The sequence below is a fragment of the Lepus europaeus genome, chromosome 9 (assembly GCF_033115175.1).
Source record: "Lepus europaeus isolate LE1 chromosome 9, mLepTim1.pri, whole genome shotgun sequence".
NCBI classification, from domain to species: Eukaryota; Metazoa; Chordata; class Mammalia; order Lagomorpha; family Leporidae; genus Lepus; species Lepus europaeus.
Window position 1 is genome coordinate 106,580,752 of NC_084835.1, and position 24,143 is coordinate 106,604,894.

The 24,143-nt window shown below is 51.0% G+C and overlaps 1 protein-coding gene across 1 annotated transcript in view; it reads left to right on the forward strand.

Annotated features, from left to right (window-relative positions):
* LOC133766374 (O-acyltransferase like protein-like) overlaps window positions 1-20,729 on the forward strand; it is a 59,961-nt gene extending 39,232 nt beyond the window's left edge. The window contains exons 8-16 of the mRNA XM_062200035.1: window positions 465-567; window positions 6,811-6,912; window positions 10,270-10,435; window positions 11,006-11,085; window positions 13,105-13,218; window positions 14,965-15,097; window positions 17,968-18,154; window positions 20,113-20,255; window positions 20,497-20,729. Coding sequence (XP_062056019.1) covers window positions 465-567; window positions 6,811-6,912; window positions 10,270-10,435; window positions 11,006-11,085; window positions 13,105-13,218; window positions 14,965-15,097; window positions 17,968-18,154; window positions 20,113-20,255; window positions 20,497-20,598 — 1,130 coding nt within the window. The 3' untranslated portion in view covers window positions 20,599-20,729. The remainder of the gene's footprint in view (window positions 1-464; window positions 568-6,810; window positions 6,913-10,269; window positions 10,436-11,005; window positions 11,086-13,104; window positions 13,219-14,964; window positions 15,098-17,967; window positions 18,155-20,112; window positions 20,256-20,496) is intronic.
* Window positions 20,730-24,143: the final 3,414 nt, after the last annotated feature.

Here is a 24,143-nt window from a genome sequence, read left to right on the forward strand (position 1 = left end):
GAGTGTTGTATTTGCATCATCCAAGGAGCCGAGTTGCTTCTCATTACGCTTCACGAGGCCATAAGTTAACATTTGTTTTTCTCCCTGAAAAGCAGGCAGGCGTAGAAAACCACAGTGTGCTGGTAAGGCTGGTAAGGACTCAGTGGGTCCCGGCCTTCTCCCTGGGGCTACAGCCTGAAGCCTCCCATCAACAGTGGTGGTGGTCTCTCAGAGATGTCAGGGTTGAGGAAATGTCCCGGATAGAGGCCCAGGACAGCACAAAGCCACAGTTATGGACCCCAGTCTCCACCTCTTATTTCCAATCTAAGTTCTCCCCTTGAGAGAGTTACACTGGGTTTTGAAGCCCTTGTCCATACAACCGTGCACCTTTGGCGTTTTCTGGAGGGCGCGATCACATGACTTGCTGCTATTAAACAAAGTCACGCCTTTTTTTTTTTTTTTTTTTTTTTTTTTGTCTACTACAGATAATGTGCTTGAATGGAGGACCAGGGTGCTTAAAAACCCACTGTACCTCTACTCTCGCAGTGGCCCATTCTACCTCGGGGTTGATTCGTTTTTCCTGATCAGGTAAGGAGGTCAGGCTGTCTTCGCCGCCGTGGGGCTTGTTGCTGTTTGTGTTGGGATTTGTGCGCTTGCCTGTGCGCTTGTCTTGTGCGCTCGTGCGTTCCCTTCAGTGAGAAAAGCCGAACGGCCCGCATTCACTCACTGGGCCTTTGCTTCTGTCCCATTCGACACAGTGTGGTTGTCACAGGCTACCCTCTTCCCTATCTCTGTTTAATAAGTGAGTTAGGTCAGCTTACAAAATGGGTCTTTTACAAAAGTTGATCTTACTTATCCAAATTGTTTACTTTTAGGGTTCTCAAAATTTTAATCCATAGACAAGATGTCTGATGAAGTTTCCAGTTATCATTCCAGTGAAATGTGAAAAATTAAGAAGGCGGCATGGTATTTCATAAGGTTATGTTTGTTGAAATTAATGATTAAGAGCTAACATGTCTGAATTACTTGAGAAACACCAGCCTGTGTGATAGGTACTTTTCATTTACTCCTGTGATATCCCTGTGCAGTAGGGGCCACTGTTAAAGGCCCCACTTCTTTTTTTTTAAATGAGGTGAAATTCACAGAAAACAAAAGTAAGCGCTGGAAGCACATGTAGTACATTCACCGTGTCGCATGGCCACCTCTGTCTTATTCCTGAACACCTTCACCAGCCCAAGACAAACCCGCTGCGCATCAAGCAGTTACTCCCAGGCCCCATCCCCCATAGGTCCTGGAAGCCACAGTCTGCTTCTTGCCTCTCCGGAAGCACCCATTCTAGACAGTTCATGGTAGTGGAAACATGACAAGTGGCGCGGTGCCTGGCTTCTTTCATGGCGACCTTTCTGAGGTTCAGCATTTGTAGCATGGATCGGCCTTCCATACCTCTGTGTGGCTGACAAGTGTCCCACTGCACAGACAGACCACAGAGCCCTCATGCCAAGACAAAGAAGTTGAGCCTGAGGGCATCGTCCTGGTGGCCCTGGGATCCGCACCCAGGCAGCCGCACTCCAGCACCACTGTGTTGGCCACTGTACTGTCCTGTCTACATCTTTGGGGCCAAATAGCCCTTCCTTCATAGAAAGATGGCAACAGCAGACGGAACGCGTGCAGCCATCCAGCCACCTGTTCCTGAATGCCTTCATGCCAGGCCTTGTCCGATGCCCTGAGGATACATCGATGGGGCAGACTTCCATCAGCCCTCAGCAGTCAATAAACAAGACACAGTCTGATAAATCTCAGGAAGGAAGTAGAGCCGCAGGAAGGAACCAGCCCTGGGGAAATCTGGGAGAAGAAAGTTTCGGGCAGAGGGATCATCTAGGATGAAAGTGCGAAGGCAAGAGTCAGGGAGCCTCGTGCAGGGAGGAGAAAGGCCACTGCAGCCTGGTGGCTGCAAGGGAGGAGAGGGGAGAGGCAGAGAGCGCAGGTCTGGGGAAGAGAGTCCTGGAGGAACCGGAAGTCGCTGGGCTGGTTTAACGTGGAAAGTGGCATGCTGTCACTTATTTTAAACACTGTTGCTCTGGCTCCTGTGTGAATAATAGGCCTAATGAGGACAGGGATGGAAGCAGGAGACTTTGCTAAATTTGAGACAAGCTAAGCTGGGTGTCGGTTGGTGGCTGGGAGAGAGAGAAGGTGGCACTCGGGATACGCTTTCCAGGTGGAACTGTCAGACTTGTGGCTGGTTCAGATGTGAAGTGTGAAAGAGAGAGAGGAATTGGAGCCATTTTTAGGTTTTGGTCCCAGCTGGAGGAGATGGTGGTGGCATTCACTGAGATGGGAAAGAGTGGCGGGGACACAGGTGCGGAGGGGAGGTCCAGTGTCTACTTCGGACATGTGAAGATGGAAGGGCCCTGGCGGGCGCTGGGGCTCACTTGGCTAATCCTCCGCCTGTGGCACCGGCACCCCGGGTTCTTGTCCCGGTTGGGGCACTGGATTCTTTCCCAGTTGCCCCTCTTCCAGTCCAGCTCTCTGCTGTGGCCCAGGAGTGCAGTGGAGGATGGCCCAAGTGCTTGGGCCCTGCACCCGCATGGGAGACCGGGAGGAAGCACCTGGCTCCTGGCTTCGGATTGGCGCAGTGCACTGGCCGTAGTGGCCATTTGAGGGGTGAACCAATGGAAAAGGAAGACCTTTCTCTCTGTCTCTCTCTCACTGTCTAACTCTGTTAAAAAAAAAAAAAAAAAAGAAAGGGCCCTTTAGAGGTCCCATCAAGCTGTCAGCGGACCAGCTGGCATTTAAGGGGAAAGCTCAAGGCTGGAGATGGGAGCTTTGGGGTCTTTGGCAGAGAGGAAGCATTTAAAACCAAACCCTGGTGTTCAATCTGATCCCTCTAGGAGGGACAGCAGATTGGAACTGAATACCAGGACTTGTGCCTTCCAAACTTTAGGTGCTGGGAAGGGGAGAGGGAGCCCACAGAGGAGTTGGGAAGTAACAGTAAATGGTGGGCACAGGAAGACCCCATAAGGAGCAGGAGAAGAGAGCTGCTCAAGGAGGATGGGTGTGGCCAATGGGGCGCAGCACCTGTGAGCTGAACGTGTGAAGAGAGAATCGTCGGATTTCTCAACCAGAGGCCTTTTGATGAAGGAGGGGCGAAGACGGGGGCATGTGGGCACCAGCATTTAGCGTGTAAGGGGCAGAGAAACGGAGTGGCGCTGCACAGTTTACGGGGCACAGAGGAGGCCGGTTAAAGGAAAGGCATTCAAGACACATCTGCAGTGTGTTGGGAATGACGGGAAAGAACGGGACAAACTAACGGGTGCTGTTCGTGGCCGACAGCAGCCGCAGAGCCACGTTTTCATAAGAGCTCCCATTAAACAGTTTGTGTAAGGCTATTCAATTCGAAGGTGGGTAAGCCTTTGGGTTAGGAAAGAGCACTCCCAAGCTGGCAGAGCCGTAGGAGGGGCCGTGAATCACCGTGCGCTTCCTACACCCCTCTCCTCCCTGCTATCCTGGGTCCCTCTTCTCCTCCAGGGCCTACACAGCCGGGCCTTCAAGTCCCACCTACCTACAATGAACCTCCCCTGAACCTACCCAGCAGTCCCTGCTTCATCTTTCCGGACCTATTTATTTTTTCTCTTTGCCTAACATGCTACGGATGCCACGTCTGATGAGCTGGTTGCTTGTGTGTCTGTCGATGATGGAACGTCGAGCAGGACTGTTTTCTGTCGTGTGTGCCTCTGTGTCACCAGGGCCTAGAGCGGGGCTGGCCAATGCCCAACACTCAGTGTATTGTTGTTGATGGGGATGACTCCTTGTTTTATCTCAAGGCTCTGCTGTGAGAGTTCCTTATGGTATTGCCGAGAAGGTGGGGTGCAGAAACCTGCCATGGGAGCAGCAGCTCACGCTGGGAGGTGGCCAAGCTGACAACACAGTAGCTCAGACAGGTAGGGGTCAGAGTGCACAGCTGGCGCCAAGGCTGGCAGTGCTACAGGCACCACGGGGCACCCAGCACATCTGGGTGTGGCCAGGCAGGTGAGGTACAATCACAGGGCCCGGGCAGCCCCTGGAAGTTGGGGAGCTCTGCCCACAGGGCAGCAAAGACCAGGGCCCTGCTCCCTGCAAGGGGAGGGTCAAGAACAAGGCAGAGAGGCACCCTATGCGGGGTGGGGCAGAGTTCCAAGCCCTGGGAGCGGGATGGCAGGGACAGATCAGGATGGCTGGGGCCAAAGCCAAAGCACAGTGTGGGGCCTGGGAAATCTGCCACCTGGAGGCCAGGAGGAAGGGCATGAAGACCACTGGTCATCGCTGGGCCACCAGTGGGAATCGGAGACGACAAGAAAGCCATCGGGTCAGGCCTGAGATGTCCACAGTATAGGGCAGGACTGCACAAACACTGAACGTCCAGCATACTGAAGATACATAAGGACCACACATACTATGCCTGGGAGGTCTGAGACCAGGGAGTGCCACGAACCGGGTTCTGAGTGCGGTCCCTTCTGAGGGCGTCGTGATGTTAGCAACGCAAATTCTCTGGCCGCACGCTGCAGCCACTGAACTGAGGGTGGGGACCAGTGACTGGGCTGTCACAAGTGCTCCAGGTTATACTGATGCCTGAGGCCAAGAAGCCGGTGTGAGTGGGGTGGGGGAGGTGGGGGGGGGAGCTGAGGGGGCAGAGGCAGAGGAAGCCAGGCAGAGTCTGAGGTCAGCACAGAGGCAAAGACACACACTCCTTTCCTCTTTACCCCAGTTTCTACCCATTTCTCTGTGTTTCCTTCAGTTCTTTTTTATTATTATTATTTTACTCCTTTGGGAGTTAGTTACACACATGCTTTTATTTAAAAATTTCCTTTGAGTATGAACTATTCCTACCGGTAATATTTATTATTGCCACCATGCTAAGAGCTTGAAATCTTTTACCCCATGTGATTCTCACCACAAGCCCACCAAGCTGGCACCAGTACCGCCCCCATTTTACAGATGAGAAATTTGACATTTAGAGAGGAGATAATTTGCTTAAGTCTCTACATTTAGAGAGGATAGAATCAGACTTTACGTCTATACATTGGGCTTCTGAAATCTGAAATCCAAAGTGCTCTAAAGTCTGAACCTTACTGAGTGCTGACGTAACGCCACATCTGGAAACTTCCACCCTCACCTCATAGGGTTGGTTACAGTCAGAACACAGGTACAGTAAAAATACTATGCAAAATACCTTCAGACTGTGTGTATAATGTGTATGTGAAACAAATTAACTTCATGGGTATACTTGGGGTCCCATTCCTAAGACATCTCGTGTGTATATAGGCACAGGTTCCAAAATCCAAAAAAGCCTAAAATCTGAAATCTGAAGCACTCCTGGCGCGTCATCATTTGGGGTAAGGAGTATTCCACCTGTAGTTTGTTCCACGTGAAAACCACGCTTTCACCACCGTGTCACTGATACTTACACGGGAAAGCCACAGCGGTCTCAGCATTGTGTAGAAGAACCAGTAGGTGACTATGTCGGAACCCTTTTCTGCCTCTTGTCTGACCTCACACGTCCACACACGATTTTCCCTTTCTCAGTCTGCTCAGGCGTGGGGGTGCCAGCCCGGTTCACAGCCTGCTTTGCCGTTATCTTTCTCGATGCCCTGTCTTTGTGAAGGTTGGGAGGGGCGTGTCTGTGCACAGAATGAAACCCAGGCTTTCAGCAGCCATGCTGGCAGAGGGGGAGCCAGTCACACTGAAGAGAAAGGATTATCCCAGTTCACCCTTTCCTGAAACTGGGAGGAGGCCCGAGTCAGCATCGGCTGCCCTACTTCCACCTCTTCCACAGTCCGAGAGGTCTCTCTAAGTGCTGTCCCTACTATCATGGATCCAACTTGCCTCTCTTCAAAAGGAGATCTAGAGGCAGAGAACAAAGACATCATCCAGCCTTCCGGACCCCTTCCAAGTCCCTCCCAACACACAGTCTTGTTTTGCAATAGGAAATACACTTGCTCCTTGGGGAAACACCCACCAGCATCATTGGTACAAATGTCAAAAGACTTGCTTACCGTCAAGCTAAAACTCAAAGGCATGACCTCAATTTCTGTAGCTGAACATTCTGGGTAATGAATCAGCCGTCAGGATCTGTTGGCTAAGAATTCCATCTGGTGTCCTGGGAAACCCCCCACTGACCTCTGAGTCTCACCTTCCCTGCTAGGGAAGCAGCCATAAGATTTCTCTTTTACCTAATAGGACTGCTTATTCATCTACTCAGTCATCCGCTCAACAAACATTTGTGGAGACGTGAAAGTACTTAGAAAAGGAAGGGGCACCAGAGAAACGGAAGGCTTTGACATGACTTAAAAGAGCACCTGGTAGTCGTTAGCATTGTTGGGCAGACATTTCTGGCTCTCCGTCCTCCAGGCACTTGGCAACATTCCACTTTCCGGCTGCCCTTGGGGCTGGGTGGGCCACACCCCCATCACTAACCAGCACGTGGTACCTTGTATGGCAATTATGTTAAGCTCTTTAAACACTCATAGAAAGAGCTTTAAACACATCAGTTTCAGGCTGGGGTACTGAATTGTTGGTTTGAACCCCTCCTCCCCCAGAACTCTTGCCCTCTGCTATGATCACTGGTGGGCTTTCAGACAGCAGCCCCTCTGTCAGCCCAGGTCTCAGAGTGAGGAGGACACTGAGACTGAGGTGACTGGCCATGGGCATGTAGCACAAGCAGGAGCAATGCTAGTGTTTTAAGACTTGGGGGTGCTTTGCTTCTACAGCATAACTTACTCTACCGTGATTGGGACAACCAAATTGATCACCAATGCACACAAGTAATTCCTGTGACTGTTCTTTTTGTCTTCTTAGTGGTTGGCTAAGTGCAAGGTCATTTCTAAAGATGCAAGAGAATTCAGACAAAGGAATAACACCCAAGGTCATACTCAGATACTTTTTCAATCGCCTTATAAGGTAGGTTTATTTTTATAATTTCTCAATTTATTATTGCTATGCAATAATTTGTTTTTTCACGCTTTAACCCTATTTTGAAAGAATTTCCAAAGAAAAAGAAATTGAAATAGTTTTCTCTCTTAAATACAGCAAACTTTTGCCGGTTTAAAATGGTTAAAATTCTATTATGACCAACAGCATGAAAATTGGTGGCTTCCACTGGGAAAAATATTTTTACTACTCAGCTGATGAGAAATGGATTACAATAAATACACTGTCAGATTTCCATGGCATCTACTTTCAACAGAAGTTGTTTGCCAGAAAATTAGTAGTAACTGGGTCCTGTAAATCAGGAGAGGAGCTGGCGTCTCCTTTAGAATGTGTGGGTGAAGCTGAAATGATTCCAGTGCTGGGCAGGATATGGCGTCAACACTAGCAGGGTTAGCAGTGATGGAGGAAGACAGTCAATGTTAATGGAGAAGAGGCAACTTCCACTCCTGTAATCCAACCCTTTGGTTTATCCATGTGCTAAACGGTGGTCACTCCTTGTTACCCCATGGGGTCACAGAGTAGGAAGGGGCCTGTGGAAACAATCTTTGGGGCTAGGAAAATGGAGCTGGCAAGAGGGGACTCTGTCCTCTGCTGAGTTTGCATGCTGGCTCCATCACTAACCAGCTGCGGGACGTTCAGTGTCACAGCATCTCTGTGCTTGAACCTCTCATCTCTGTGAGAATAAAGTACACAGTGGCACTTACTTCGTAGACTGCTCTTATGTAATGGACTTGAAAAGCGCTTGACCTTGGCCCTCAACATGTTTACGCCTTTCACCTTTTCCTCTAATAGGTTAAGGATGAGGATAAGCCAAGGAATGGGTCTTTGTTGATTTCTTTCCCATGTTCTTCATGGTTTCTTCTAAGCTCTATCAAACCTAGCCATTCTCCTGGGAAGGACACATTTTCATTTTTTCAATATTTTGGGGGTCAAGGACTGGGGTAGGCAGCCTGTTCTTCCCCAAGGTTTTCTGAGGACAGGGCCTGTCCCACAGGGCAAATCCTCATGGTGATAAATGCTCAGATGGGTTAGTCAGGGGCTGGGGTGAAGGATCCAAGGCCTGGCAGGGCCTTCCTGGAAACCTACTTCTGGGGAAAGATCTGGAGGCTGGGACTGAGGAGTGAGAAAGGGCTCTGACTTCGGTCCACTCAGAATCCATGGCAGAATCTTAAGCCGCTCCGGGCCACACCCTGCGCTGTCCAGGAAGCCATCAAATATAAGCAGCCAGGGAGATGAGCTACAGGCTGGCTCTGGAGGCTTAGCAAAAGAAAAAGAAAACGAAACCACAGCTCGTTCATCATTTTTCTGGGGGCCTGTGTTGTGGCGCTCAGGATTAAGCTGCCACTCGGATGGAGATGTCCCATATCAGAGTGCTGGCTTGAGTCCTGGCTGCTAATGTGCCTGGGGAGGCAGTGGTTGATGGCTCAGGTGCGTGGGCCCCTGCCACCCACGTGGGAGACCAGGATAGAGTTCCTGGCTCCCAGCTTTGGTCTGGCCCAGCCCTGGCCATGTGGCCATTTGGGGAGTGAACCAGCAGGTGGAAGACCTCTCTCTCCCCCTACCACTCATGTGCTACATTTCAAATAAAAAAAATAAATCTTTGAAAATAATTTTTATATAGTTTACTTATCTAAAGTGGTCATATTTGGGATATTTTGGGCTAAATAAATATTAAAATGAATCATATTTTTTCTTTTTACTTTTTAAAATGTGGCTAATGGGGCCAGTGCTGTGGTGTAGCGGGTAAAGTCGCTGCCTGCAATGTCGGCATACCATATGGGCACCAGTTCATGTCCCAGCTGCTCCACTTCCAATCCAGCTCCCTGCTAATGGCCTAGGAAAAGCAGCAGAACATGGCCCAAGTGTCCGGGCTCCTGCCACCCATGCAATAGACCCAGAAGAAGTTCCTGGCTCCTGGCTTTGGCCTTGCACAGCTCTGCTTGATGTAGCCATCTGGGGAGTGAACAGAAGATGGAAGTTTTTTTTTTTTTTTTTTTTTTTTTTTAACAGGCAGAGTGGACAGTGAGAAAGAGACAGAGAGAAAGGTCTTCCTTTTGCCGTTGGTTCACCCTCCAATGGCCGCCGTGGCTGGCGCACTGCGGCCGGCACACCACGCCGATCCGATGGCAGGAGCCAGGTGCTTCTCCTGGTCTCCCATGGGATGCAGGGCCCAAGCACCTGGGCCATCCTCCACTGCACTCCCTGGCCACAGCAGAGAGTTGGCCTGGAAGAGGGGCAACCGGGACAGGATCGGTGCCCTGACCGGGACTAGAACCTGGTGTGCCGGCACCGCAAGGCGGAGGATTAGCCTGTTGAGCCGCGGCGCCAGCCAGAAGAACTCTCTTTTTCTCCCCCCCTCCATATCTCTGACTTTCAAGTAAATAAATCTTTTTTAAAAAATATATGGATAGTAGAAAACATAACACAGGTGGCACCAGCCTAGGCACTGTGCACCTCCCCTATCATCCCTGTGGCTGTTTCCTATGCTACTAGGAAGGAGGTGGGGTCTGAAGGAAGGAGGAAGCAGTAAGACAAGGGAGGGAGGGAGAGAGGGGTTGGTTTTCACCTGCGAAGCCATGTGGAAAGAACTGATGTGGATCTGAGCACTGTTGTGTGGCTGGATGACCTCGTGCAAGTCACCCTGGCTTCCCTGACCTGCACTCTCCTCTTCAGTAAGATGGGGACAATAGCCTGCTGACAGGACTACTTCAGGGTTTAGAAATATCTCAAAAGCTTCTAACACAGTAGCTCCCACGCAGCCACCTGCAGCATCACCATGTCCTCGTTAACGACAAACCACATAGGGGACGGTGGTCCCACATAAAGACGAAGGGGTGAAATTTCCCATCACAGACTGATGTTGTAGCCTCCGTAACACAGCAGCACAGTGCAAGGCTCCTTGTGCCGACGCTGGTATGAACAATCTGTTCAGATACACAAATACTACGGTGTTGGGACTGCTTACCTAGAATGTTCCATAGAGCAGCATGCAGCGCGGGTTTGTAGTGCAGGAGTGCTAGGTTCATGTTAGGGCTCTCTATGCTGTTCACACAAAGATGAAATTGCCCTAAGAAGCACTGCTGAGTGTATCTGGCTGTTTACTGGTGTGTGACTGTATATGGCCTGCTCAACAGGTAACATTTCTTCACCAGCAGCACCTGAGCCCGCACATGAATGACCTTGACCACACACGTTGGAGGAGGGGGTGGGAGCTGCTGCCACTGGTCTGTTTCAGAGCATCCCGCCCCCGCCCGCCCCACATCCACTGATGTGCACCAATGCAGCCCCTGGTGCACACGGCTTCCCTCTCCGGCTCTTTCCTGCTAGGCTGCAGCCTCTTCACATGTACTCAGTGTGCCTGCTGGGTGCACTGTTCGCTCTTGTCCCCTGGGGACCTGTCTGGGAAGTGCCCAAGTTCCACTGGGATAATTGCCGGCAAGCGTGGTGGACAAATCTGCTGTTGCTGAACAACTTCCTGTTGGTTCGGAACGCGGTGAGTCCCGCACTGTTGGCTTGGGGAAGACAGAGGGGGCAAAAGGGCTTCTCCATGGCCCAAGCTGAGCCTGACCCCCGTTCTCCTGGCAAACTCTCTGGAGCAACAGTGATGTGGCAGGAAGGGGGATGTGGATGGAGCCAGGCCTTGGTCCTAAACTCCTCTTCACTCAGAGTTGGGACTGGGGACAAGCGAGGGAAAGGCGGCAATGCTGACCCCAATTCCCACCCCACGGCAGGACAGTAACAGCCCCTCACGTTCCTGTGGCATGCTGGGCACGGTGCCCACAAGTGTCACAGGACGTAGGCCAATACCATTTTGTTTCTTTCTTTTTTTTTTTTTTTAACAAAAGTCTGACTCTGCATCTTGTAAAATGTCAAAAACACTAATGGCCGCCCTCCAGGCCTGTTACACGCACTGACGAGACGAGGGATGGGAGTCGTCTCTCAGCTCCCATGGGAATCCCCCTACCCACCTCCCGGAGTCTCCCCTCCAGTCCAGGCAGGTAGGACTCTGGAGCAGACGGGGTGCAGGAAGCTGAGGACGGGGCCTTCGCTCTTCCCTCTGCAGTGCAACGGCTGGACGTGGTACCTGGCCAACGACTTCCAGTTCCATCTCCTGACACCGCTGATCGTCTTCCTCCATGGAAAGTGAGTCTCGGTGCCCCAAGTTTTTCCCCTTGGGAGGCCTCTTGGGGCCCTCTTAGGGACTTCCCGGCTCTGTGGAAGCCAGCTTTCTACAGTTTAGGCAATTGAGGTTTTTTTCAGAAAAGTAAACACTGGATTCTCTCCCGTCTCCTTTCTTCCACATTCTCTTCCAATCCTGGCCTGCGCAAGTCGGTGATTTTGCAGTTACAGTCGGTGTGTTTGTGATATCTGGTGTGCGTTTTCCTGCTGTTCTTATGTACATTTCCACACATGGACACGACCTGCACACCTGCCATTTTCACGGGTGGGCATTCCGACCGTATCCAATATTCATGATCAAGTGGCGCTGCAATGGATGCCTTCACGGAGTACGTGCATTTGCTTGTAGTTATTTCTCCAGGGGCCTGTTTCTGAGTGGGATGAGCAGGTTAGAGGGCTGGCAGGGAGCTGGGTGCTTGTTCTGTGTCGAGATCTCTCTCCGGGAAGACTGCGCTCTCTGCCACGCCAAGAACAATGTGCCCGTGAGTCTGCTTTCCCAAACTGCTTATCTGTCTCCCTCGCTTCTGTTAGTTCTAGAGATGCTTTAAGGCCTCATTCATTCAGGGGAGACTTAGAGGTGGTGGGTTATGCAGGACGTATTTTTAAGAATTTAGGATTCCTTTTTGTTAAAATACATGTTCAGTTTAAGACATACTGGAAAAGAGTCTGGCCAAGAAAGGGAAAGCAAGCACCCCAGTCCCATCCCCCATTCCCAGCAGGGTGAGGCCCTGTTCCCGTGGGAGTGCCTGTCCTTCCGACATCTGTCCTGCCCAGCTTTTTAAACACGGAAGCATTCTGCCTGTAGCTGCACGTCAGGGCCTTTCTCTGAATAGTCTGTGACATGCACATTTCCCTAGAGTAAGCAAACATAATGATAACGTCGGGATAACACTGCATCCCCCTTACTACACCTTCTTCCCCTGTTCAGTACTTGGATTATTTCCATCTTTATGGCTTTCATCAACAATGGTCTGGTCAATGTTGTCATGGGAACCACTCATCTCTGCTCATTCGTTAGTATGCGTGTCCTTGAGAAGAATTACTGGGTCAAAGGGTGTGAATGTCTTGCGCTTCTGAATCACAGTGATACATTATGTATTTTTTTTTTAAACTAAGTCTGTGGGTGACATTTTCTCTGCACCACTGCAGATCCCCGTAGACCCAACCCTCACTGTGCTGAGCAGCGTCTGGCTCTAAGCCCGAGTCCTCCAATCTCTCTTCCTGCCCTAGAACCTTCTCAGTATTTCAGGGACCTTCCTGGACCCATGGACAACCCCCAAGTGTGGTGGAATTAAATATGTGTGGGGCCTCCCCTGACCTACGGGGGATAGGAGATAGTGGGAAAATGCTTCTCTCCATGAATCCTCAGGACAGTTCTGTGGTACATTTCACAAGGCTCCACAGAACATTCCAGAAGAACTGAGCCTTGGCCATCATCTGTGTGTTGGCTTCCTCTGCCTCCCTGTTCCACTGCTCTTCTCTTGTTCCTCCTCCCCTGTGAATGAGCTGCATCGGCTGGCTTAGGCCCAGCTCAGGTGTGCGCCTGGCAAATACCTGGCTCGCCCTCTGCCCCTACCCTCCATCCTCTGAGCCTGGAGTGGATGCGTGTCTGCTCTATGTCCCACCCTGTCTCTGACACTTCACCTCCCTCCCCAAATCAATTGCCACCTATGTCCACATCCTAAGTGGTGACCCAGGGCTTCCCCAAGGAGGGTCTTATTCTGAGCTGCACAGTGCACTTCGGGGGGTGGCAGGCAAGGATGTTGTTGCCATCCCTGGGTAGGGAGGAAACTGGAGTTAAGCTCTGTCTGGGTCACATAGCTAGTAAGCGGTCAGGGAGCCCAACCCCAGCACAGATCCCCCTGACTCCGTGGCAGCCGCCTCCCTCCCCCGCCATCAGAAGCCGGGGCAGCTGTCACAGGCCACAGATGAGGTGGTGAAGAGGCCTGCAAGCCCTCCTGCTGCATCTCCTCTTGTTTGCAGGAGTAGACGGGTCCTCAGCCTCCTCGGCGCGGGGCTGTTCTTGGCATCTTTCACGGCCAGTGCCCTGCTCACACTGGTTTATAAACTCCCGGTGACGTCTCCATCAGCAGCCAGGTACGGCGGTTCCCCCTCCCCTTCTCTGCCTCTGGCCTGCCCTCTACCCCAGGCCAGGACCTCCCAGGAAGGCTTACTGAGCGCCAGGCTGCTTGCACTGTGCACCTTGATTCGTGCAAACACTGGGCAGGACCCTGTCGTTCTGGATGGGAGAGTAGACTGCCTATTTGCTCCCAAACTGCTGAACCTTTCAACTGACACTGGGGGTGCTCTGGGGACTCAAATGCTGCCCATGGAAACACTTCTCAGAGGAAGGGCGCGCCCCCGCGTGGCTATGTTGCGTTCTGCAGCTCCGAGGAGCTACTGTTGGCGAGGCTGAAATATAAAGTGGGACTTGAAGCTAGGGTCTCGCCCACTGTGCTGTTCTGCCTTCATGTCAAGGTATGTGTGGGTGATCTTTCTTTACAAGGAAACCAGGCCCCTAGTACTCAGTATGCGTTTGTGAGTGGGTGGAATGTGAAAACGAATGCATGTGTGAGCACAGGGAAGCACCGTGCCCTTCCCAGCCTGTGCCATCTGCCTCTGTGCAGAGGTGTGCTCCTGTCTGACCCAGTGGCTCTCAACCCCAGGAGGCACAACAGAGACCTCTGGGAGCACTGGATGCTTTAGGTCCCGCCTGGGACCAAGTGAATGGGAAGTGCTCAGGGCAGGGCCCTTGCACCCGACTTTTGTGGGCACCCCTGGCGCATCCTGATGTGCAGAGTCAAGAACTCTCCCCATGCCAACAGCCCCTGTGCAGACAGTTAGGGGCCTCTGAGATGACAGGTCTTGTAGCTTTGGTGGGGACAGGGATGCATTTAAAGCAGGGATCCCAATCCACACTGCACTTGGAAGCCCAGGAGAGCTTTCCAAATTCTGAGCTCTGGGCCCCATACCCAGAGATTCCGACTCCAGGGGCCTGGGTATAAGGTGGACACCTCCTGTGGAGGAGCACCTGGAGGGCTTGTTAGGCACCCACGACTGGGTCGTGGACACAAACCCGGGTCGCTAGGACACAAACCCAGAGGTTCCCGGGCAGGGGAGCCGGGCAGAGGCGTGGGCTTCGGTTCCAAATAGGTTCTCAGGTGATGCCCCGGGTGGTGTTGGCAGCTGCATTTGAAACCCCCCCCCCCCCAATCCTCGCAAGGGCCTGGCCCACTCAGAATTTCTCTCTCAAGACAGTCTCTGGCCTTGGGAGCCTTAGGGTCACTTTGGGGACCACACTAAAAGAGTTCTCTGGCTGTATCAGCCACCAGCAACAGCCACAGCTGTGCACGCATTGCTGACCAAGGGGCTGTTTTGAGAAGTGCAGCGTCAGGTAATTTTGCTGTGGAAAATCAGTGTATTTATGCAAAAATAAGATGCCTACCAACTGAAGAGGCAACATGATTTTATGTATATGAGGGTACTCTGAGGGAACATTAAAAGAGAAGCTTATTTTCTTGTAAAAATTGTGAAATGCATGCAGTGATTTTTTTCCACAATGTGCATTTTATGCGAACTTTTTGAGGTCCCCTCCTATGCAGTCTGTTGTCGACTGGAAGCCAGCGTGCGACACAGGCATCATAATTTTGTGAGATCCGGAGGGGGTCAGTGGCACCTGGAATGTGAACAAGCCAGCCGTGGCCATGAGGTCCCTGTCTGTGGGTCGTTACAGAGGCAATGGACACACGTGCCCTGGAGCCACCTTTGGGTTGGCCAGTGCTGCAGGGGACGCCTGAGGGTGTCCGTCCCCGTCCCTTCTGCATAACCTCCTGTGTGTTTCAGCGAAGACGTGGCCGTGCCGTACTTCCTGCAGTACTACACCAAGCCCTACTGCCGGCTGGGGCCGTTCCTCCTGGGTCTCTTCCTGAGCATTTTCATGCACCAAAACCACCAGGCGAACATTCTCCAAAGCAAGGTACTGTTTCCCGGGCTTCCCTGGAGGAGCACGGGTCTGGCTGGGCCAAGTGGGGACCATCTGGCCCGGCCCTTCCAAGGCCATGAGCAGGAGGAGTGCTGGGTACTGCACGTGCCGAGAACGTCTGTCCATCGTAAACGAGAGGAGGACTTGGTCTTCTGCCGCGCCTCATTCCCTGCGTTCTTAGCTTCCTTTAAGAAGAAGGTAGAGACTCAGGGCCCAGTGGAGTCCCACCCACCAGAGCCTTGGTGCGGATCCAAAGAAGCCACCGATGTGGAAATCAGTGAGCTTCCTATGCCAGCGCCCTCTTCTGGAAGAGGGTATTGAGTTGGGCTGGGTTTCCAACAGCACAAGCTCCATGATTTCAATAGAGAGCTCTTGGTCAGATTTCCATCTGGGAATCAAGACATGAGGCACCTCGTGAGGTAGAGCAGAGGAGATGTTATTTTGCCTCCCAGGTGGGCCCTGGGCATACCTTTCCTTCCCTGGTTCCTTTGTGGCCAATCTTGAGGCTCTGAGGCACACCATGCAACCTCCACACTCAAGCAGGAATTCCGGGTTCATATGGATGCCTCCATCTTGCTGCCCACTCCTCCCCGTCCAGTCGTCCACTGAGTCCTGCTGCTTACTGTTCCTGCTGTCCTCTCTCACCCTCTCTCTCTGCTGGTGAAGTTCTTCTAATCTCTTGCCTGGATTTCTGCTCAGTTTCTTGCCTCCAGTCTTGTGGATCCCCAGAGCACTGTAAATACCACCTTGGCCATGATCTTGAACTGTGCAAAACCTTTGGGCGGCTTCCTCTGACCCCCAGGATAAAGGCTGCTCTGCTCAGCTAGGCCCTCAGGGTCTCCGTGACCCAGCTCTGCCTGCTTCCCCAGCATCGTCTGTCTTGCCACTCTCTGCCTGGCACTTGGCATGGCAGTGATAATGAGCTGCTCGTAGTGACCCCTCCCCATGCTATTCCTGGCACCTGTGTGGTTTCTCATGCTTCCTTCTCTGCCTGGAATGTGCCTCTCCAATTTTCAATGCATCTTTCCTTTCACCTGACTCTACCTCCTCTTTAGACCCCCAGGTCTTCCTCATCGCTCCAGGGTGGTGAGCTGTGGCCCTCCTGGCGTTCCTCTGTGCACTGTGCACTCTGCACCCTAGTAACATGCTAATGCATTTATCTGCCCCGTAGACTGCGAGCTCCTGAAAGGTACACTATGTCTTACTCAACTCTGAATCCTCAGCATCTGAGATCCTGACCCACTGCAGACAGTCAATGAACGAATGAATGACAGATAATTTACTTCTCAATGGGAGAAGGGCCTAGAGTCCCCTTGCACTGTTAGGACACAAACCCCTGCCCCTGCTAGGCCCTGCCTTTGTCTGCCCAGGTTTTGCAGGTGCCTTGGAGAAGAGTCCCTCATCTCTGGAAAATCTTGTGTTAGGAGCAGAACAGAATATAGGACTTAACTGGAAGAAACAGATCTGCAGGGGCTATGTGACTTTTCCAATAGGTTAGAGTTATGATATTTCCCTGGCAATTGCACTATTTGGGAGTAGCCTGTAAGAGTGCTGTGAAGTAGATGGTCCAGTACCGTCCAGGTTGTGTGGGGTCCCAGGGAGACAATGGGTGTGAGTAAAGGGGCAGAGCTAAGATGAAGAGGGAGCATTTGAGAACCACTTCAAGGGCAGGGTCAGGACCACAAGCCCTGTGGACTACAGAAGGTTGGGTAGGTCAAACTAAATCCTGTAGAAGCTAAATACACAAGGACGCAGAATCCAAGCTAGAGGAAGCTGGCCATGTGCCACTGGCTAGGAATAAGATAAGGGCACATACAAGTTAGGAGAGGCAGACTAGGACGGAAAAGGAACACAGTACCCAGGGTGCACTGGGAGAGACTGCAGGCCTGTTCAGGTTGAAGAATTGGCAAACGATGAAGGGGGTCCTAGGCTAAAAAAGTGGAGAGGCCAGAGGTAGCCCCTTTTCCCTGCCACCCCCAGCCAGAAACTAGGGCAGGGCCCTAAGACCCAAGCAGGTCTCTGAGACAGGGTTCAGGTAAGTGTAGACATCATCGCAGCTGCCCAAGAAAAACAATATGGAGAAGAAGAAGAGAATGCCTTGGAAGACAAAGATGGGTCTACTGAGTAAGGTGGTGCAAGATCTTAAATGGTACCAAGGATTCAGATTTAACTCATGGGGCTATTCTCAAAGCAGAAAGCTTCTCCATTCTGCTGTGCCTGGCTCCCCTGGTGTCGCCCAGGAAGGGGCTGTGTGCTGTTGGCACCCACATTCAGGGTAGGAGCAGAACCAAGGGTTAAGGGATGAAGTGGGAGGTTAGAGCCGTGTAAGTGGGTACAGAGCACTACCTATTTATTTATTTTAAAGCTTTAAAAATGTATTTTTGTTCCATTTTGAAATGGTCATAGACTTACAGGCAGTTGCAAGAACAGCACAGAGAAGTCTCTTATGCCCCTCACTCAGCCGCCCCGCCCTGGGAACCCACGGCCTAACCACAGCACATTAGCACAGCAGGGTGCCGACCGTGGCACAGTCACAGACCTTAGACAACTCCAGCTGTACGTGCACTCACTGGTGTGTGTGTGTGATCTGAGAGGTTCTGTCACGTGTGCAGACGGGTGTAACCACGATGACAGGATCAAACTCCTTCCATGGTTTCCATGGTGACACACACCCCACCCTTCTCCTTTACCCCTAGCCCTTGGTAACTGCTAAGCGGAGCCTATGTTTTAGTCCTCTCTGTGCAGTGACTGGGGCTTATAACCGAGACCTGAGTGACAGCACTAACACTGGGGAAGACGACTGCGTACAAGCAGGTAAGTACGCGGTGGCTAACGTGGCTGTGAACCGCTCTCTCCCCCTGCAGGTGCAGGCCCTGCTGGGGTGGACATGCTCCCTGCTCACTCTACTTGCCGTGGTCGCTCTGGCGTACGCAGTGGACGACACCCATGCTGCCCCTTCAGTGGTCACTGCTCTCTACCAGGCCCTCCACCGGACCCTGTGGGCAGCGGCTGTGGCCTGGGTCATTTTTGCCTGCCAGGAAGGCTATGGAGGTAGGAGGGGCTTGAGCAGGGCTTTGCTCTTGGGTTCACTCACTCGGGGCTCACACACTAGTCCTTTAAAGGCCACAAGCTGACACCACAAAGTGTACCCAGGTGGGCATCTGTTTGCTGGGGCGGTTGAGGAATACCTGCTATTTCCTCAAAAACATCAACTTGCTTAAATCCTTGGAGAAAACACCCCACGTGCTGTTTTACATTGTTACACTGGTGTATGTACAAATGTGGGTCGTCTTCTCCCCAGTGAGGCTAGTTTAGAAGCTAGGAGACAATGAGGCAGGGTTGCAGAGAGAAAGAAATGCCAGTGGCAGCCAAGACCTCTGGTCACATCCACCGTGGGCCTTGGATTTCTTATCTGAGGGTATTCATTAGAGTAGGTACTCGCCAGCATCCCTTCTGAGAACTGGGCGACTAAGAATAAAGGACTTCCACGGAAAGAAGGGAACCCTCTCCAGGTACTAGGCGTGCACGCAAGTCCCGTGGCGTTTCCCTCTCCTTCTTCTCTGTTGGCGTAACCGGGTGCAAGGGTGTGTCAGCAAATGGCAGGGCCAAGGCGGCAGGAGCAACCAGAGGCCCTGCAGCTGTGAGCCAGCGCCAGGCAGGTCCTGACAAGGCCATACTCTGGGGAGGTAACGCGGATGGGTTCAGACGTAGCCTGTCAACCCAAATCAGTCGGCCTCGGCCAAGGTGGCTGAGTAGTGCCTGCCAGTGCCGCGACTCCCGGAAAGTTCCACAGCTGGCAGGTGACCCAGGACCACGTCCAAGCCCAAAGCCGAGGCTCATTTCTGAGCACTACTCCCCCTCTCGGATGGTGATTAAAATTCACTTGGAGTTTTAGGAGTTCTTTAGTGTAACGAGTGACTTGTTCTTGAGCAATTTTAACAGCTTTCCCTTTCTGGAGAAAGTGGTGTTGCAGAGGAAACAGGCTGCATCCTCTCTGCCTGATCAATCTGCATTTATGGGAGACTTCTGATCCCAGGACCACAACCCTAATGCCCCCCACACCTGTGACAATGTCCCTGCGCTGTGGACAGAGCCTCAGAACACAGACAATTATCAATGCCCCCTGCCCCGATGCAGGCAAGCATCCCAGGTTCTGTCTGAGTGGGAAGTCCTGCCAGCAGCAGGAGTACCTGACCCGTGTCAATAGTGAGGAGAGAAGGATACCATGGGCTCAGCTGGAAGATGCAACTGGGCCGTATTCTCACTGCCAGGAACTAGCAAATGCTGTCGGTCATTCACCCGAGTCAGGGTGATGTCTCTTCATCTAGCTGATGAACAAGTCCCTCCTCCAACTCAACACCTATAAATGTGCTGTTCATTCATGTGTACACTGTGTAAAGTTCAAATCAGGGTAAGCTTATCTATCGCTCCTCGATCATTGCTTTTTGTTTTTTCCTGAGCCACTCATCCTTCAGAGATGTTGTCATCAGCTAACCCACAATCGCAGGTACAACCATCTCTATCAATAGGATGCCAAGACAGGTTTGTAAGCAAACGTGGGAGGTGATCGTTTTGATGCACTTTAGCAAGTATGTCCTCTGCCTGATGACCTCTAGTAACACATAAGGAAATCTGAAGAAGTGTTTAACTGAGACTCTGAGGAAAAGAAAGGATCTGGGCAGTTCAAGCAATCTTTTCGGCCATCTTTGGCTGTACCCACATAGCCCATGCTGGTCTGATTACACCCAAGGCTGCCTTTGGTTCAGTTTGCCATGCCAAGGAAGTAGACCTGACTGTTACCGCAATATTAGCCCTTCCCTCTCATTATCATGCTCTTGCAATGGAGAGAGTATTTTCATAATTCTCTTTAAAGTTACAACACGCAAAAACCCTAGGAAAAATTCACAGATGGACGCAGAACACAAAGAGGGTACTGAAGGCCTGGTTCTTGGTTCTTGGTCAGTCCAGAGAGGGCTGCGGCTCTGTGAATCCCCGCCTTTTCCCTCCAGGTCCGGTGACCCGGGTGCTTTCTTGTGATGTCTGGAGCTTCCTGGCCAGCACCAGTTACGCCTGCTACTTGGTGCATCCGATTCTGATCCTCCTCTACAACGGCCTGCAGGAAACACTCATTCACTACACCGACACCACCATGGTGAGTTCACGCCCGAGTCTCTTCTGGAGCAAGACACTGCTCTGTTTGCCGTGCCAGAAGGCTGTTTCGGATTTTATTTCAAAGAGACTTCTCGCTCTCTGTTCAGTCTGGGTTGGGGGATGGTGTCTTTATTACTATTTGTTCTACAGACACTGCGCACGTGATGGTAGTGCACGCTGAGTTGAGAATGGCACAGGAATCGCAGAGTAAGACCGCCCACTGTGCTGCTCTTTCCCTCCAGTTCTACCTCTTCTGTGGACACTGTGTGCTGACTTTCCTCGCTGGGCTGGCCCTGACGCTGTTCATCGAGAAGCCATTTCAGCTACTGATGCGCCGTCTGTGAAGTCGGCACCTGCGGGGCCACCAATGTCCCGGTTAAAACCTGAAAGACTGGATGCCCCGTCGCTCCTGGGGATGTGCACAGGCAGAGGCAGCTCTGTTTGTGTCGCTGAGTCACAGGTCTGATGTAATGCATGCAAGTTCTCTGGGTTTCCCATGAAAAGATCCCATCACAATATCTTTCAGGAGCACAAGCATCCTCTGTTGTACCTTTTAGCAAAAAGATCTAGTTTTTTTTTTTTTTTTTCCATCGTGGCTTGTATTTTTATTTTCTCTATCAATGATCATCATAGAGGTAAATTAAACTGGGGATCCAGCCTGAAGAATGCCCAAGCAGACAAAACCAGACAGGCCTCACAAGTGATCTCCACCTTGCTTGATTTGCAGATAGAAGCATAACTTAAGGTGAGCTATTTCTTGAAAATGCCTTTATTCAAGAAAAAACAGAACTTAAGTGCAACCAATCAAAAGCAGCCAACACATTTATAATTACATAACTAGGGACTTTCCAACAAGATAAGTCAAATCAACCATGTAGCCATCACTAATCTTTGTTTTCTGTCTGTCTGTCCTGTCAAAGCCTCCCCTTGCATTGCCTCAGTGCAGAACCTGAATCACTTCTGATTCCCACACACCTGATTCATGAAACACTGATTGTTCAAATAAACTCCTTCAGATTCCATTGTGCCTCAGTGTACTTCTTAATAATAGCGAATGATCAAGTGTAGCAAATCTGATGCAGTTTTGATTATGAAGCTCATTTGGGTTATACTGCCTGCTTCTCTTTTCTCTTTTAAAAGATTTATTTATTTGAAAAGCAGAGTTACACACACACACACACACACAGAATATCTTCCATCTGCTGGTTCACTCCCCAAATGGCTGTAACAGCCAATCTGAAGCCAGGAGCCAGGAGCCTCTTTCATGACTCCCATGTGGGTGCAGGGCCCCATGGACTTGGGTCATCCTCCGCTGCTTTCCCAGGTGCATTAGCAGGGAGCTGGATCAGATGTGGGACAACCAGGTCTTGTACTGGGGTCCACATGGAACGCCACTGCCATGTGGGTAACACAGGTTACCCACTATACCATAGTACCGGCCCCTATTATCTGCTTTTCTCAGTAAGATCACATGTTCCTAACGTTAATTATTTGTGGGTTATTCTGATACTATCTGTAGACCTGTCGCTTTCTTCTGAGACCTCAGGGCAATATGATCCACGCACACACAGAGTTCATGAGTTTGCTACCACATGTCTTTCCAACATTATCTTTTCTACAACATGGCTACCTGAACAGGTTGAAGACCTGACTCTGAGGCCCTCTGACTATAGCCTTATTTGGAGATGGAGTCTATACAGTTTGATATATAAATTAAATTTATATGAGGTCACTGGGGCAGGACAGCTTAATTGACCACAATGGTGTCCTTGTAAAAAGAGGAACTTTGGACAAAGAGACTGAAGCCCACGGGGAAGACAACATGACAATACACAGCTACCTACCAGCAGGGAACCTCGAGGACTGTGCTGGAGACTGCGAGAGGCAGGGAAGGCGTCTTCCCTAGAGCCAGAGAGGGCAGCCCTGCCAGCACCTTCATTTCCGACTTCTGGCCTCCGGAATTGGGAGACTGCATGTCTCTGATGTTCTTGTGATATTTTAAAAATTTTTACTTATTTATTTGCAAGGCAGAGAGACACAGAGATGGAAGCAGAGAGAGAGAGAGAGAGAGAGAGCTCTTCCAATGGCTAATACCCCAAATGACCATAACGTCCAGGGCTGGGCAGTCAAGAATACAACGGAGGTTTCTCACGTGGGTGGCAGGAACCCCACCAGCTGAGCTATCAGCGCTGCCTCTCAGGGTCTGCATTACCAAGGAAGATGGAGGCAGGAGCCCGAGAGGGGATCAAACCCAGACGCTCCGAATTGGAATGTGGGCATCTTAACTGCTGGGCCACATGCCTGCTCCACTTCTGTGGTTTGAAGCTACCCACTTTGTGGTGCTTCGTTAAAGCAGCCCTAGGAAATGAAGACAGTCCCCCAGAAGGAAGGGACCCTGGTGCTGGCTGTTACCCCAGTGCCCTCAGTGGTCAGTAATGAAGTCTAGAGACACTTGCAAGGCCAGATGGTTAGAAGCTGGGTACCCAAGTTCTCAGGCTTGGCCTCCTTCTGAGATGTAGACTCCACACGGACCACCCTTCCACAGTGACAGTCGTCTGACATTGCTTCTAATACAGCTCTCGGCTTTCTCAGTAACTGAAGTAGCAAGTAACGATAAGGGGGCTGCAAGGTACATATAGGCATGGAATGTGCCATGTCTGTACACCGTCCCTTTGTACCTAAGGGAGATGGGGTCCAGGATCCCCAGCAGATATCAAAATCCACGGCTGTTCAAGTCCCTTATATAATATGGCATATAACCTACAATCAACCTCCTGAATGCTTCCTCTCGTCTCTACATGACTGAGAACACCTAACACAACATAGAATTTAGGCAAGTAGTTGTATTGTATTGCATTGTACAATGAAGAAAAATAATAAAATAATGAATAAGGAAAAAGTGTATGTGTTCAGGATAGATGCAACTTATATACATGTTCACTACTTCTGATCAAGGTAGTTGGGTCCATGGCTGTGGAATCCATGGATATGAAGGGCCAACAGTGTGGTCTCTGGTCAAGGGGATCTGAAAAGAAGACCACTGGGAATGGGGGTGGCGGTGCTGAAAACCTCAAATCTTCAACAGAGCGGGCAAGGGGCAGCTAATGTCGGCTTTTTCTAGCCATTCCGGGGACCGAGCCACTCTCCCTGAGGCCTGGGTTCTTCTACGGGCAGAATCAGCCCTGGAGGAGGGAGGAACCACGCCTTACCAGGCCTGTTCAACTCCAAAGCCAGAAAGTGTGCCAAGGTGGCTTTTCAGGTTACTGAAATTCAGCGAGTTCCTTGAGCGCCCCCTTGTGGCTGCCTGGGCACCTGACCCCACTAACTTCCTTAGGCCTCAGAGGAGCCACTGAGGGCCAGGGGTACTTACAGCGTGGGGCTGCGTGCGGTGGACTCCTTGCTGTGGAAGCACCTGCCAGTGTGGTTCCTCAGCCCAACTGCCAAATGCTGTCAGCTGTAGGGCAAGAAACCTGGGACTCACAGCTTTCTAATGACTGACAAGGCCTTGTGGAGCTTGTAAAGAAAAAAAAAATACTCACCCTGCTATTGCAATGTCTTAAAATATAAGGCAGATTGGGGGAAGTTCAGTTCTGTCTTGGCTTTGGTTTCATTCTAGAAGCCCCTGGAAATTTAAAATGTACAGAATGTGTGGCCGTCATGTGGCTGCTGAAAGAAATGTAAAAAAGCACATGACAATTGGAAATTGATTAGGTATTTGATGCTAGCAAGAACTTAAATCTTTTTGTGTGATAATGATATTGTGGGTATGTACATTGAAGAGCCCTTAACTTTTAGGTGCATACTGAAATATTTACGGACAAAATAACATAGAATCTGGATTTGCCTCAAAATAATACTGGGAGGAACTGGCATAGATTGCCCACCCACA